A 17,516-nucleotide genomic window follows, 5' to 3' on the forward strand; every position below is an offset into this window, starting at 1 on the left:
CACAAAGTTGTTGCTCATTTTTAACCTTGACATGCGTGAGAAGAACGAAGGACCCTGAGACGCTCCGGTGTGTTGACAGGTTGGTTTGCATGGAACAGAAAGAGACTTTAACTCTAAACAAGCAGATTGAAGTTAAAGACGCTTCAATTACACTTGATTAGATCTTAAATGTAAGAATCGACCGTGTGGATTCAACTGAAGATGCAAAGAGACAGAAACTGAAGCTGCATGAATCTGAAATGTTGTTTTTCTTTCTTCCTGCAACACACTTCACACCAGGTGAAAATGCATCTGGTTTTAAAATCAATTCCAGTTTGATTTCCCGGCTCTGATGAAGCTTCAGGGATTGAACTGCTTCCTGTCTGTCTGCACCGAGACACACACAGGAGGACACACAGGAGGACACACAGGAGGACACACAGGAGGACACACAGGAGGACACACAGGAGGACACACAGGAGGACACACAGGAGGACACACTCTGCTGCAGAGCGTCCACAGGAGGACACACAGGAGGACACACAGGAGGACACACAGGAGGACACACAGGAGGACACACAGGAGGACACACAGGAGGACACACAGGAGGACAGGACGTCTCGATGGACAGATGGACGCAGAGAAAGGAAAGAGCTACCGGGCAAACTGCATTCAACACAACTCCTGGAAACAACACAACGTCCCACATCTGCGCCATGAAGCGTTCAGTGCACCGAGGGGAGAGAGAGAGAGAAAGAGAAGGAGGAGGAGAGAGAGGGGGGTGGGGTGGGGGGGGTGTCAGATGACACTGGCACAATTGCTGAGGACGGAATGAATGAGAGCTTCAGATGCTGGAGACAGTCGGTGGTAAAGGACACAAAGACTCGACCCTGCGTGGCACTGAAGGATGTTATGATTATTAAAATGCTCCGGAGCCTTTTATTCCAGTTTTTTATTCCAGTTTTTATTCCCCCCCCCCCACCAGCCAGAGAGGACGTCTCTGCACGACCCGGAGCTTTGTCGTCTACACTTTCAATTTCTAATGTAGATATAGATTTTTAAAAAAGACATAATTTCCAGGAGGATACAGTAAAGTCTTGTTGGTGCCGAGGAGCTAATTCAGCTACGATGAACCGCTTTGATAATTTTTGCATTTTAGTCTCGTCTTCGTCAAACACTCATGTTATTAGAGAACAGGAATCAGGTCAGAGGAAGACTTAAAGACAGACAGAAGACAGATGCACGAGAGCGTAAAGAAGACGGAGGAGTAGAGACGGGTTTCAGGTGATGTCATTGTTGTCAACGCTGGAAAACTGTTATTAAAGAAATCATCTCTTTAATAAAAAAATGATCAGATGTATGAAATGCTCACTGAACACTGATTCCAACACCTCCTCCGTCCTGGAGTTATGTCCAGACAAGATCCCACTGTCCTGCAGTCTAGACCCTGTGTCCTGCAGTCTAGACCCTCTGTCCTGCAGTCTAGACCCTCTGTCCTGCAGCCTAGGCCCACTGTCCTGCATCCTAGACCCTCTGTCCTGCAGCCTAGACCCACTGTCCTGCAGTCTAGTCCCACTGTCCTGCAGCCTAGACCATCTGTCCTGCAGTCTAGACCATCTGTCCTGCAGCCTAGACCCACTGTCCTGCAGTCTAGTCCCACTGTCCTGCAGCCTAGACCATCTGTCCTGCATCCTAGACCATCTGTCCTGCATCCTAGACCCTTTGTCAAGCAGTGTAGGCCGACTGTCCTGCAGCCTAAACCCAGTGTCCTGCGGCCTAGACCCATGTCCTGCATCCTAGGCCCACTGTCCTGCAGCCTAGACCCTCTGTCCTGCAGCCTAGACCATCTGTCCTGCATCCTAGACCCTCTGTCCTGCAGCCTAGACCATCTGTCCTGCATCCTAGACCCACTGTCCTGCAGCCTAGACCCTCTGTCCTGCAGTCTAGACCCTCTGTCCTGCAGCCTAGACCCCCTGTCCTGCAGTCTAGACCCTCTGTCCTGCAGCCTAGACCCTCTGTCCTGCAGGCTAGACCCTCTGTCCTGCAGTCTAGCAGCCTAGGCCCACTGTTATGCATCCTAGACCCTCTGTCCTGCAGCCTAGACCCTGTCCTGCAGCCTAGACCCTCTGTCCTGCAGTCTAGACCCATGTCCTGCAGTCTAGACCCCATGTCCTGCAGTCTAGTCCCCACTGTCTTGAAGCCTAGACCCTCTGTCCTGCAGTCTAGACCCATGTCCTGCAGTCTGGACCCCATGTCCTGCAGTCTAGTCCCCACTGTCTTGAAGCCTAGACCATCTGTCCTGCAGCCTAGACCCAGAGTCCTGCAGCCTAGATCCAGAGTCCTGCAGCCTAGACCCACTGTCTTGAAGCCTAGACCCTCTGTCCTGCAGCCTAGACCATCTGTCCTGCAGCCTAGACCATCTGTCCTGCATCCTAGACCCACTGTCCTGCAGCCTAGACCCACTGTCCTGCAGTCTAGGCCCTCTGTCCTGCAGTCTAGCAGCCTAGGCCCACTGTCCTGCATCCTAGACCCTTTGTCTTAGGTCTAGGCTGCAGGACAGAGGGTCTAGGATGCAGGACAGAGGGTCTAGGCTGCAGGACAGAGGGTCTAGACTGCAGGACATGGGGTCTAGACTGCAGGACATGGGGTCTAGGCTGCAGGACAGACCCACTGTCCTGCAGTCTAGGCCCTCTGTCCTGCAGTCTAGACCCTCTCTCCTGCAGTCTAGACCTAAGACAAAGGGTCTAGGCTGCAGGACAGTGGAGATCTAGTCTGGAGCTCCTCTCCCTTGAAACCTGAACTCATTTACCCTGGAGCCAGATCCAGTCTAGGCCCTTCTAACCAGCAGGTAGCTCCAGTCTAGACCTCCTCTGTCCTGGAGCTAGGCCCGTCAAGACCGACTCCTGTCCTGGAGCTCGTCCTAGGATAGACCCCTCGCTCCGGGGAACCAGCCCCGGCCTGGACCCCCTCTCTCCGGGGAACCAGCCCCGGCCCGGACCCCCTCTCCCCGGGATCCTCTCACCTGGCGGCTGGTCCATCTCCAGGTAGAAGATGAGCTCGGAGGAATAGGGCACCGTGTCCTGGTCCGCGGTCCACACCGTGTTGTACATGTCTTCAGCTGTCTGTCTCCGGGGACAGGAGAACCGTGGATGATGTGAGTAAAACGAGGACGAGCTAACCGAGGTCCGGTGTCTGAATCCCGGCTCCGGACCCGATGAAAGCCCGGGGCTGCTCCCTCCGACTCTCCGCTGGGACCGCGCCGGGCCTCGTCATGGAGCCCGGGGGTCGAGCACAGGAACCCGGGGGTCGAGGACAGGAACCCGGGTTAGAGGAGGCGGCGGAGGGACACTGGGACCCGGCTCCGCGGATCGGACGATCTCTTGCTCGCCTCCATTTTAACTCCTCTGTGACGACAGGAGGCAGGAGGAGGCTGAGTAGAGCCGGGGCGTACCACTGCGGCGCAGGGCGCGGGGGTGCAGGACCGAACCAAGCTTCACCAGCAGAGACCAACAACGACACACAAACTCCCCAAAAGAACACTAAGTAACACACAACAATCTTAAACCACTCCTCTACACACAACTCTAAACAGAGAGTGTTTAACGCGTTTATATCTGTGTCTTCTTCATGATGATGTTTCCCCTTAATCACACTCGCAGTGGTTTCGTCCGCTACTTCTCCAGCCAATCACTGAGCGAGCCTGTGCGCACCAGCTGAGAGGCAGGACTTCTAAACCAATAGGAAGCGAGTGTTCAAATATAATAAAATATTATATTTATTATATAAATCAAATGTAAAAAAACATTGAGACAAAGAAAAATAAGCATTTAATAGATTTAAATAAAAATATGATAAATAAGATAAGAAATAAAAGAGAGAAAGTGAAAGTGACAGCACTGTGTAAGAAATTATCTGATTTAATAAAAGGTTGTGAGAAACAGGGAAAAATATTCTCAGCATTTGATCTAAAGCTGATTCCACAAAAAGGAGAAATACAGAACGCTGCTCTTCCATGTTCGGACTGAAAGCTGCCAATTAAGAAAACACGTGAAAATAGAAAGAAAACATCATCAGTTCGATGACACACACGCTGCAAAAGGTTTCAACACATTCAAATACAGCCGAGTGATGAACCTGCTGTAGCTCCATGCTTCGTGATGTTTAGAGTCTGCTGCTCGTGAGTCACAGAGCTGGAGACATGTTTGTGAAGTGAGAGCTCGTGGACAAAACACAACTTCCAACCAAGAACGACTCAAGGAAACTTCTATTAATCTGTCTTGGCGATCTGTTCGGTGACAAGTTACACATCAGAAGAAAAGGAAGACAATCCAATGTGTGGTTTTATAATATGACATGACACAATAAACTGCATGAATTATGAGCTCACCTCTGGACCGGGTCAACGTGGTGTCTTTAGTCTACTTTGTAGTGCAGACATTTCCCAGAGTTTATAACTGAAAACAGCTGCTGAACAACCCAACTATCCATCTTGCTGTTGTGTGTCTCAACAGAACCCTGGACCCTCCTCAGCAGCCAACACAATAACACAACATCGTATACACCATCACAGTTTATCAGGAGAAGCTTTGTTTTAGACCTTTGTCCTCAGAACCGGTGTGAATACCTTCTGTCTGATGGAGCTGCAGCTTGTTCTCTGCTCACTGAGCTTGTTTAACTCCAGAGGAGGAAGAGAAGCCATTAACCACGTGAGGTGTAGGCACAGGACAGTAAATGATATGGAAGCTTAACCACAATCTGAGGGATGCTAGAGAGGTGCAAACATGTATTTAGGAGGCCCATAAAACAGGGATTACTGCTCACACATCAAAACACACACCTGCTAAGATGGATATTATGGATTTACAGGATTGTTGGTACAGGTCTGATTCAGGATGGATCTGCACGGCTCCTTTTCTCTGATTTAAATCTGCTGTAATCTGTGTTTTTATACGTCTTCACTGTTTGGTTCACCAGCTCTCGTGATTTTCCCGTCTGTGTGTTTTCTTATCTGTGCAGCCCTGCTTTATTATTCTGTGTTTTCTCTCTTTAGCTCGTTTTACTGATCTTTCTCTCTTGTTTTCAAAGGCAGCAGCTTGTTAGTTGTTGAGAATGTTTCGCTGATTCCAGCGTTCTCTCTCTGTTTGGGTCAGTTTGGGACGACTACATTTGGCCGGAGGTTGTGATTGTCCTCAGGTCTGTTCCGACACTGATCCTCCTCTGATCCGCTTGGGATCAATTTTCCTATACAAATAATTAATTTATGCATGTGCATGTGTTTTGCTTGTTTTGCTTTTGCTTCAGATCAAGTGCAAAACTTGAGACTTGGAAAGACTTCAAGTTTCTATCAAACTCTTCACAGAACCGAGCTGCACACGGTGTTAAAGCTGCTCAGAAGTCTGCTCCTGCTTCGGCTCCTCAGGGATGGATTCCTGGATCAATGAGGTGAAAATGCCAGATGATAAGTTTCTAGAATCGATTGCTTAATGTGTCTGAAAACAGGGTCAATAAGAAAGTTTTTCTTTGGAGTAAATCCGATAATTCTCGACGGGCTACAGAGCTTCAAGCTGTTTTTGAGGAAGCTGAATTACAATATATGTTGAGAAATAATTCATCATGCAGCTTGAACACAATTAGTACGTTTCCTGCTACATTTGAAGATAAAACGGTTGAAACATATGGTCTTAAAACCAGAATTATGAACATATATTCAAATCAACCAGACATGTGGCTCTGAATCTTATCTTACAGCAAACTCATCAAGGAAACACAGGTTCTCAGTTGCACGGCTGAGAACAGGAATCCTTCCTCTGCTTCTGGAAGTTGGTTGATTTAAAAACATCCCTGAGGTCGACAGGTTATGTGAATTATGTAAAATAAGAGAGGATGAGATTGTGGGGAAGGTTTGTATATATTCTCAAACAGAGTAAAACTATGAGCCTGTTACTCTGTAGGAACTTTCCCCTGGAACTAGGAACCTTTGAGGGAACTACTTGTGTTTCCAGCGCAGGAACCAGGGTCTGAATAAAGTTCCAGGTTTGGAGGGAAGTGCTTTAGAAAAGTACCAGAACTTTTGGATTGGGGTTGATTCTGGTAACACCTGCTCTGTTGAGTTCTCCACCATTTGATTTCATGTTTATTATTATTATTATTATAAGTCCAGGCCCAGTATTTTAGCTGAGGATGATATTCAGAGGGAGCCGGAGGAGGAAGGTAAATGAAACCATGTGGTGTTGCTGTGGTGACCACGGGAGGAGGAGTCTGACCCGTGTTCCCGTCCCACCACGGAAAGTGGAGCACTTCAAACATGACAAAAAGAACAATGGCAGCATCGCGACCCGCTGCCCCCCCACAGGCCCACGGTGCAGACCCAGACTGGCCCGGACCCCCGGACCCCAGGTCATCCTCATGCTAATCTCCGGCTAACAGCCTCATATCAATACGATATCTGGGGATGGGGGGGGTGCAGCCACCAGCGGCCCCAGCTGCTCGTCTGTCTGTCTGTCGGCCGCCTGTCCTACTTCAGGGAGACACAATAAATGAAAGGTCTGCTCCCCAATCTGCCGTCCATCCATCCTGTCCTCCCTCCACACCCCCCACCACCCACTCATCCATCCATCCATCTATCCATCCCTCCGTCCAGATCAACGTCCCCCCCCTAAACTGGTCTGTCTCGTCTGTCCATCACCAGAGGAGAGGAGGAGGAGGAGGAGGAGGAGGAGGAAGAGGAGGAGGAAGAGGAGGGTGGTTGCACTTGGCCCCTCATGCCAAAAAGAAGAGAGGGGGGGTGAGGGGCGGCTGGGGGAATGTCAGTGCCTGAAATCTATTTAATGCATGTGTGTGTGTGTGTGTGTGTTTGGGGAGAAGTTTCACAGATGGCTCGTGCTGGAAACACACACACACACACACACACACACACACACACACACTCACACACACACACACACACACACACACACACACTAACACACACACACACACACACACACACACACACACACACAGCCCAAAGCTCCTCTCTGTCAAGTGTGTCGAACAGGTTTAATTGCTGCTGCCGCTCAGTGTGTGTGTGTGTGTGTGTGTGTGTGTGTGTGTGTGTGTGTGTGTGTGTGTGCAGCCAGGCAGATGGAACCCCAACAATGACACAGGAACTGACTCTGCCCCTCATCATACAAAAGCGAGAGAGGAAGAAGGAGGGGCGGACGGAGGGAGGAGGCGGATGATGGGAACAGCCGTATTAAGCCTCGCTGTCCCAGTATCATCCCACTGCTCCCACTGCTCCCATTTAACCTCCACAACAATAGAGCACTGGGGCATCAAGTGGCCTATTTGCATAGTGTATGTATAATCACATGTGAGGCGGGTCGGTGTCATACGACTACAAATAAAACCTCACTATTTATAATTATGTTTCCACCCACTGGGGTCAGGGACGCTTTCGATCTGAATATAAAAATATAAAGCTGGAAATAAACAACCCAGCATCTGTCCACAGATTCCAGCTCCTGACGCTGATGCTCCTGTTCACAGGTTCCTCTACAGAAGTTCTGCTTTGCTCCCGGCTGCATCCGAGGCTGAAGGTTCTCATCCCACCAGGGACCAGGAGCAGAACACACCGGGAGTCACAGGACTCACTCAGACATTTTAATAGGAGGCTGAAGGAAAAGTTATTCCAAGAATCTATCATAAAGTTGTATTTCATCATTAAGCATGTTTTGACTTGTGGAATCAAGGTCCCGCCGACGCAGCCGATCAATCGTGTGTCCTCTCAGCTGTCAATCATGATATGTCTCCCAGTTTTTATGGCATCAAATAACCAATAAAATCCAAAACCTAAAACATTCCTGTTCCACAAAGTCATCTTTCTACAGAACATCGGTTGTCGTGACAACAGCTAAACACGGGGACAAAAGTCACAATCTGATGAATCGTTAAATGATCTGTGAATTTTGGGATTCAGTATCTCACCCAAGGACACTTGACAAGCGGAATAGGGAAGACGGGGATCGAACCGCCGACCTCCTGGGCCACGTCCCATCCTAATGATATTACAACACGTCCTCCTATATGCTCTAGCGGTGAGGATTCCTGGTTTCGCCTCCCGGTACGGAAACATCATCAATCACTGCTTGCATGGTCAATGCTCTGCATCAATAGTTAACGTGTATCTTCAGGTGTAGAATTCTCTCTTGACCGAGCTAATGAGCTTCATCACATTGTTCTCACAGCTCGTCCAGATCATGTCAGGACCAAGTCTGGACCTCGGTGCAGGTGTGAGAGCAGCTCTGGAAACTCTGCAGAGAAGTTAAACTCCCTGTGTGTAAACCCGACTTCCCACTTGAGTCTTTACCTAAAGGATGAGAGGAGAGAACCGGTGTGTGTGCATGCGAGCGAGAGAGAGAAAGCCCAGGTGAGCTCCGGGGAATCAGGTGTTGAGTTTGCCATTTCTGTTGCCGTGGAGACCGAAACGTCCAGTGAGGCGCTAACAATGTCTCTTTTAACGGTTTAAAACACACACAAAGGTTGCGTCTGCAAACTCAGATCATGTGCCAGCGGCTGCAGGTGATCTTATCATGAAGGCACGTGGAACCTGAGCTAACACTCACGCTAACCTGCTCAACTTCAGCTGTTTGATATTCCTCTTTCACGCGTCCCATAGACGTCCTGCACCCGGGACACACAGCGGCTGCAGAGACACTTCAGACATCTTCTCATGTCACACACGTTTCCCCAGAATCCAGCTGAGTGGTTGATATCTTTGGAAACACAGCCGTCCCTCCCAGAAATGAAGATAAACTTGTATTTGGCCATGAGGCGTCCTCAGACTCATGGACCCACCTGTGGATCTATCAGGGTTTTGTCTGGGCTGGTTTCAGTCTGGCAGATTAAAGTAACGCTGTAAGAAGCGAGCGGAGTTTCAGATAAAGCTGAAGTATAAACACGTCCCTGGAATGAGTCTGAAGCCAGAAACCAAAAAACCTCCTCCAGAACAAGCAGCTCAGCAAACCAGCTGCAATCTGGGTCTTTCTATACGTGTGTGTGTCTGCTCAGAGGTTTGTGTCTGTTTCAAGTTGTGCGTTATCTGAGGTCAGACTCCACCTGTGGCTCGAGCTGCCGTGTCGTTTTGCCACAGGACGTGATCGCTGAACTCACAGCCCCAGTTATTAGCAGCTATTGTGCTTTGTGAAATGAGCTCGAACGCCAGACGCCACGAGGAGCGCGACGCACACTGACCCGGCGTGACCCCCCCCCCGCTCCTGAGAACCAGCAGCTTGTTATTGTCTGCACCACACACACACACACACACAGACACACACACACACACCCAGAGATGTAAAAATTGTCACAGAAACAAGGGGACACACTTCATATTGTATTGTCAAAAGTAAACGGACGCAAACATCATTTCAATCATCTGACCAAACTAAAACATAGAAGTACATGATAGATCCTTATCACACTGACGCATGTTCACGTGTTCATGTTTCTAATAAGTTTGGTTTTAATTCTTTCTTTGATGATATATAAAAACAGACTGAGACTCAGGATTGGTGGAGATCAGGTCACTGCTGCTCTAAGTGAAGCAAGATGTCAGCGTTCTAATCCAAGATTATATGGCTTCATTTCTGGAGAGTCCTCAATATTTATATACAGTCTCTGGGTTCTAGACAGAGCTGTGAGCCCGACACATAGAAAACAAGATCAATAAAGTCAATGTATCTGCTCAGAGTTGTTTCATTCTTTAACACAGCTGTATTTATTCAAATCAGAATCGTATGAAAGGCCCAGAGTCGTCTTTATCTTCTTCATGGTTCTCGTTGTATTGAGATGTAAACACTGAGAGAAACCACTGTGTCAGTGATATTAATCCACTGCTTCGCTTTCTCTGAGTTTTTCTTCCACTGCTCGTACCAACAAATGGGCACATGTGCAGTTTTCAGTTTAGTGTTTCATAGGTTTAATTGGTCCCTGGAGTGTGTGTATGTGTCTTTGTGAATGTGTGTGTGTGCGTGCTGTGATAAAGCAGTGATTCAGAAAGACACAGTTGTGTGTGTGTCTCCCTGGTGTCAGAGAGTCACTACTGTACAATCTATCAAGCACGTGGTTAAACCTTCCTTTTTAAGAAAAGCCTGCAGAATGCACATTTGCTGTCATGGGAGAAACCGAAGCAGTAGACTGAGAGAGGGATGGATGGAAGAGGAGGAGGAGGAGGAGGAGGAGGAGGAGGAGGAGGAGGAGGAGGAGGGAGGAAGAAAGATCCTTATCCACCAGGCCACAGAGCAAGACCGAAGCAAACGATGCACGAGAGAGAGGAAGAGGCCGACAAAAGTTTGGATTGTTTTGTGGATTCAGGAACAGCGGTGCATTAATTTATAAATGTGTGTGTGTGTATATGCATGTGTGTGTGTGTATGTGCGTGTGTGTGTATGTGCGTGTGTGTGTGTGTGTCTGTGCGTGTGTGGTTTGACTGTACAGACATGATGAGGCTGTGGTTTGCTGCCTGTTCTATTTCTGTTCTTATTATCCACGGCCCTCAGTGCTTTTCATATTTCGTCTGCTGCTGAAATAACTGGAGTGGAAAGTACAATTTAACTGTAGACACGAATATGCTGCTAAACATAGACAGTGGAGTGGAGTGGGGGGGACACACACACACAAACTGTGGTTGCATAATATGGCGCGACACTTTAGTATATGTTTTATGCATAAAGCATTTTTGGAGGGTGCCGAGCCGGGAGTGTCATCCGCCCACATGGCTGCTATCATTGAAATGCACGATGTCACCTTTGTGTTCTCCTGCTTTTTTCAACGCTACGTGTTCGATTGTTGTCAACACAAACGTTCACGCAGCAAACAACACAAACTCAGCAGGAGAACGTCTATAAATATAATTCAATTTAATAGAATGAGCTATTGGGTGCGATGGTGCTAACGATGGGTTAGAACTGTGAACTTAGAACAAGCAGACACATGAGCCTGACTTGTATTAATGCATTAATCACAATTCTTCAACACCCAGATACATAAATATAAATCCCTGCTCTGACTTCTCACCATCACTGTTCCTTGTGTTTTCCGTAGCTAAGCAACAAACTGCAGAGGAGACAATCTACTTCCTGTCTGTGAGACATGTCTTCAGGTTTGTTATTTGTGCTACAGAGTTAAAAAGTGAATATTTCAGTGGACGCAGCCTCATGCAGTCCCGGTGTCAGAGGGGGAGGAGCCACTGCAGATCCATGCAGAGACGCCATATGACCTGCTGTAGTTACATATGGACACTGAGACACTGAGACTCTGAGACACTGAGACACTGAGACACTGAGACACTGAGACTCTGAGACACTGAGACACTGAGACACTGAGACACTGAGACACTGAGACTCTGAGACTCTGAGACTCTGAGACACTGAGACTCTGAAACTCTGAGACTCTGAGACTCTGAGACTCTGAGAAACTGAGACTCTGAGACACTGAGACTCTGAGACTCTGAGACTCTGAAACACTGAGACTCTGAGACACTGAGACTCTGAGACTCTGAGACTCTGAGACACTGAGACTCTGAGACTCTGAGGACTGAGACACTGAGACACTGAGACACTGAGACACTGAGACTCTGAGACTCTGAGACTCTGAGACACTGAGACACTGAGACTCTGAGACTCTGAGACTCTGAGACTCTGAGACACTGAGACTCTGAGACTCTGAGACTCTGAGACACTGAGACTCTGAGACTCTGAGACTCTGAGACTCTGAGACTCTGAGACACTGAGACTCTGAGACTCTGAGACTCTGAGACACTGAGACACTGAGACTCTGAGACACTGAGACACTGAGACACTGAGACACTGAGACACTGAGACACTGAGACTCTGAGACTCTGAGACACTGAGACACTGAGACACTGAGACACTGAGACACTGAGACACTGAGACTCTGAGACTCTGAGACACTGAGACACTGAAACTCTGAGACACGCCCCCTTCAGGCGAGGGATACGAAGGAAAATAACCAATGTGAAACAGATTCAGTTCCATCCTTCAGCCTGCAGGTGTGTGAGGATCCTAACGTGTTTAATTCACTTGTAACGATAAGACAACATTCTGCTTATTGCTTCTCTTATTAATCTTCTGCTGATAAAAATCCACATTTATTCACATCTCTTCTCCCGTGTTCACCTCTCCAGACCTCGTCCCTGATTCCTGAAACATTTATTCAGCTCCCAGGTGAGATCCCCCCCCCCCCCCCCTGTGAACATGGTTTCTTCTGAGTGACTGAACATCTCCAGGGTTCAGAGCTCAAACACCACGGACCAGACTCCGCCTCCTCCGTCCATCTCTCACATCACAGGCGCCCGTTTGACGGCTCGCTGCCTCCGGTGGACGCCGGCTCCACATCGGCTGCTCTGGCCTGAGAGCGAGTCATGTGCAGCTCCGGCTCAAGCACAACCAATTAGCTCGGCTGTCTCCAACTTTCCAGCTCAGCTAATTCAATGAGGAGCTTTCCTCCTCCTCCTTGATCTACCCCCCCCACCCCCCACCCCCCACCCCCCCCCTTCCTTCTGTCCAATGGAGCGGAGGACTCATTACTGCTCAGGCTGGATTTCAGATCCTTTCCTGGCATCGACTGATCCTGTCTCACGCCATCGAGCCAGAGGAAGCTGCTCCACCTGAGTCAGGACGCCTCACACAGCAGGAGGTGACACGACGTGTGGAGAGGAAACTAAAGCTTATTTACACCCGACCTGGTTTTAGAAAGAGAACATATGAATACACTTTAATATCTGTGTCTCGTGAGGCTTTTAGGACGTGTTGGTGAAAAAATACATGTTTCTGATGTTTCAGTCACAAATGAAAAGGGGAAGAATGAATGAAGATGAAGCTTTTCCCTCAAACTGCTCTTCTGTCTGAGACAGGGCGCACACACACACAGACGCACACACACACACACACACACACACACACACACACACACACACACACACACACACACCTAAACCTCCTCCTCCTTCTTTTCAGATTACAGTATCATACACAACACAGAAACTCTCTGCATCTCGTTTCCTTCTCTTCACCATGTGTCGTCTGTTCGTCTGTCTGACAAAGTGTGAGTCTGTCTCTCTCTCTCTCTCTCTCTCTCTCTCTCTCTCTCTCTCTCTCTCTCTCTCTCTCTCTCTCTCTCTCTCTCTCTCTCTCTCTCTCTGCAGACAGGAGCTGACTGTGTAAACGGGTGATGTCATCCTGCAATGCGAGCGTCCCCCGTGGTCCAGCTCCCATGATGCAACACTCTGGTGACACTGTGAAACAGGTTGCTGCCGCAGGCCGCCTCCAAAACTGCTGAGCCGCCTTCTCTCTTCCTGCCTCTCTTTTCTCTGCTCCCTCGTTTCCAGCTCCCGTGTTTTCTTTCCCCTCTCTTCTCTCACTCCACTTCCCCAAATAAAGAATTCCCTCATTACCGCTCGCTCCAAATCTGCTCTCGCTGCCCCACATTCCTCTTGTTTCTGCTGTTTCACTCGATCAGATCCTCTCCTCCTCCTCCTCCTCCTCCTCCTCCTCCTCCTCCTCCTCCTCCTCCTCCTCCTCCTCCTCCTCCTCCTCCTCCTCTTCTTCTCTTCTCTCGTCTATATTTGCTCTCTACCCACACAGACCCCTCTCTACCCCCCCTCGCTCTCCACTGGTTGTCAAGGCAGCAGGACACCATGGCTCAGCATTATTCATGCAGGAGCACAGACAGACAGACACACACACACACACACACGCACTCACACACACACACACACACACACACACACACACACACACACACACACACACACACACACACACACACACACACAAAGACATGCATACAGACAGATTGGCAGAGACACAAGGAAGCAGCCTGTGAGGCCTTCAACCAGCAGAGTCAGACAGACAGACAGACACACACACACACACACACACACACACACACACACACACACACACACACACACACACACACACACACACACACACACAAACACACACACACACACACACACAGACAGACAGAGCAGCTTTAGAACAGTTAACTCTTTCCTCTCTCTTCGGTTTCACCTTCATGTTTCTGTAGCTCGATCACAAATGAACGAGTTACAGAAGTGAAACTGGGACTTATCAGTTGTGTTCAGGGCTTCAGACGAGAGGGTATCGACCACAGACTGTAAATAAAGATCTCCACCTTCTCCAAGGTCTCCATGCTCCACCAATCACGAGCCAGTCTCAGCTGTCGTTGACAACATGCCGATGTAAAGGACGTGTGGTCAAATGAGTTTGTCATCATTCCAGTGACCCAGGAGAACCTCATGTGACCCAGGAAAACCTCACGTGACCCAGGAGAACCCAGGAGAACCTCATGTGAACCTCATGTGACCCAGGAAAACCTCACGTGACCCAGAAGAACCTCATGTGACCCAGGAGAACCTCATGTGACCCAGGAGAACCTCATGTGACCCAGGAGAACCTCATGTGACCCAGGAGAACCTCATGTGACCCAGGAGAATCTCATGTGACCCAGGAGAACCTCATGTGACCCAGGAGAACCTCATGTGACCCAGGAGAACCTCATGTGACCCAGGAGAACCTCATGTGACCCAGGAGAACCTCATGTGACCCGGAGCAGGTCGAGCAGCAGCAGAGTTACAGCTCCGACTGGGACCAACAGGAATGAATCCAGAGTGTTTACAGGCCGGAGGTGTAAAACCAAAACAGCAGGACGTCTGAATGGACAGAGAGAGAGAGCACGTGTGTGTGTGTGTGTGTGTGTGTGTGTGTGTGTGTGTGTGTGTGCGTGTGTGTGCGTGTGTGTGTGTGCGTGTGTGAGGGGAATCTGTGGCAGGTGAACAAACAGATTCACCCTTAGAGCCAAAGGATCGGACAGAGCCAGTGTTTGTCACAATCACACATCGCCTGCTGAGGGGACAAAGGTGCAGGGTCACGGAGCACACAGGGCCATGGCAACCCCACTCACACTCACACACACACACACAGACACACACACACACACACACACACAGAGGTACTGTATTTCCACGACACCCTCAGTTTACACTAAATGAAAAACGTTGGAGTGAGCCAAGCCGCCTGACATGAGAGGGATTCCAACATCCCCCGGACGGAAATGAAGGATTTGCTGCCGGTTGAGAGGAAAAGTAAAGAAGGGAGGAGGAGGAGGAGGAGGAGGAGGAGGAGGAGGAGGAGGAGGAGGAGGAGGAGGAGGAGGAGGAGGAGGAGGAGGAGGAGGAAGAGGAGGAGGAAGGGAGTCTGTTGGGTAAACATGAGGGACCTGCAGTGGGTGAAAGTCAGAGCTGCTGCCAACAGGCTGCTGATCTATGGGTGAAGTGACGCGGTGGTAGAGCGGGTCGACCGCCCTGAACAGAGACCGAACTCTACGGGATTTTAATATCGTTCTGTTTCACAAGTCTTGTAAAGTCCGTGTTGTGTAATGGTCCTGCAATTATTTCACATGTGACCAGTGTAACTGTGACACACGCATCATGTGATCAATTATTATAAAACTGAGATTCATGAACTCAAATGTTTTTCCTAAGATTCAATGTTGTTTTCTGATATTTAACTGACTTCAGTTGTGAACAGCAATGCATCATGGGACATTTCGGCTCACTTCTGTTTGATTTAAATGAAAAGCTGTTTTTGTCTGGTCACGTTTTGATGTGATTCACGGCCGAGGCTGCTGCTCGCTGGTGTGTTCAGTCCGTGAGAGCAGCAGCTCCATCACACCATGAGTCAGACTGAGACCTGATCACTGCCTCCGCCCTCGCCGTCCCACGCCTCCGCCCTCGCCGTCCAACGCCTCCGCCCTCGCCGTCCAACGCCTCCACCCTCGCCGTCCAACGCCTCCGCCGACCAGTCGTGCTGCAGCAGAGACGCTCCCGATCCGTCCTTCTGTTCAGTGAAGCTGCTGCATAACGATCAGAGAAGTGATTCTGCAGAGGACAGGGGAGTTGACCTTTGACCTGATGGAGATATGGAGTCCTCATCTCATCCAATTAGACATTTGAGTTAGAAAATTAATTGATGGATCAGGATCACTATGGATTCAAGTTGTGACTGAAGAGACCAGTATCAGTTTCTGTCTGTTCACACTGAAGCTTCTTTCAGACCTGCACTGAACTCTGGGAATAAACGTGAGATCATCCAGAAAGTCCAGACCCAAATGTACCGACATTATCCAGAGTCCATGTCTGACAGCGGCTGAATACAAAACACACCAGAGATTGTAAATAAAAACGGAGCTGGCAGCGTTTCTAAAAGTTACTATTAAGTACTATTTTAGATGTAAACGTTGCAGAAGTTGTGAGTTTAAGAACTCAAATGTTTTATCTGGGATTTACCCTGAAAATCCTGAATTCTGAGGCCAAGTATCAGATATTTGGACTTTCTGTGGGATCAAACAGTAGCTCTGACAAGTCACATCGGTATAAAACCAGCTTAATAACCCAGAGGCCGGTGTTTGATGGTGGGAATCCTCCAGTCTGAAGTGGTTCCAGTGTCCTGGCCCAGAAGAGCTGCTCCTCCAGGTTCAGTTCAGTCCCACTCAGAACAGCAGGTGAGTCTGAGGTTCCCTGTGAAGAGTTAACTCCAGCGTGCCAACCAGAGGGTGCACTGAATGTGTAACCTAGCGTCTGAGTATCATTGTGACAGCCAAAGGCCGAGATAAAACAGCAGCCAGCCTCTCATCAAAACACCCCCCCCCCCGCCCTCCTCAGCTGCTTCCTGCTGTGCGGCTCCGAGCTGCTGCCGTTAAATGAAAACCCTTCATCTCTGTTTCTGATTTTACATTTTCTCACCTCATTACTCATCGAATGTCACAAAGTCTCTTTGAGAGCGACTTCACATAAACGCTGAAATGACCTGTGGTGACTTTCAGGTCGACATGAGAAACGACCTGAGAGAGAGAGGCGGAGACACGAGGAACCGGAGGGCGAGTTACAGCTGCTTTCATATCGAACCAGGGAAAATATACAGGAATTAAAGTCTGTTGTGTAGCAGCAGGTTGTCGGGTCCGACTCGTTCACACCAACAGGAACATGTGGGAACATCCAGACGAGGGGCGGAGCCTGTAGAGCAGCAGGGGCGGAGCCTGTATATCAGCAGGAGGCGGGATATGAAGGTCATCCACACTGGTGTCAGCCTCATCACCAGAAGATCTGGAATCTCCTCGTGTTTCCAAGTGGACGTCTTCATCTTCTACATGTCTGGCTCCTCCTCTTCATCATGCTCCGATACTGTTACCATCATCAAAAATATAATAATAATCAAGTATTTTAGTTTGACCCAGATAAAACTGCAATTTGCTTTTCCTGGAAATCCCTTCCTCCCTTCAAAACATCAGACTTCAGCTTTGAGGATTGTGGTGTTTTCCCAGATTGATCTATTCACGACTGTCAAATGAGAAAGTAGAAGAAGTTGTATGTTATTCATTTTCTGCATAACTAATATAAAGATGTGAGGACAGTGGGAAATGTGTGCAAATCCATGTGAGCAGAATTTTCTCACAGG

General features: G+C 48.9%; 1 protein-coding gene across 2 annotated transcripts in view; it reads right to left on the reverse strand.

Moving 5' to 3' along the window:
- Positions 1-17,516, reverse strand: part of pik3r3b (phosphoinositide-3-kinase, regulatory subunit 3b (gamma)) — a 161,329-nt gene that overhangs the window by 11,357 nt on the left and 132,456 nt on the right. The window contains exon 1 of one of the 2 annotated variants that reach the window (XM_061078595.1): positions 3,002-3,368. The exons of the other annotated variant lie outside the window; for it this stretch is intronic. Within the exon in view, the coding sequence (XP_060934578.1) occupies positions 3,002-3,089 (88 nt within the window). The 5' untranslated portion in view covers positions 3,090-3,368. Of the gene's footprint in view, positions 1-3,001; positions 3,369-17,516 lie in introns of those variants that run through there. 2 annotated transcript variants of the gene reach the window in all.

Source organism: Limanda limanda, chromosome 9 (genome assembly GCF_963576545.1).
Source record: "Limanda limanda chromosome 9, fLimLim1.1, whole genome shotgun sequence".
NCBI lineage: Eukaryota > Metazoa > Chordata > Actinopteri > Pleuronectiformes > Pleuronectidae > Limanda > Limanda limanda.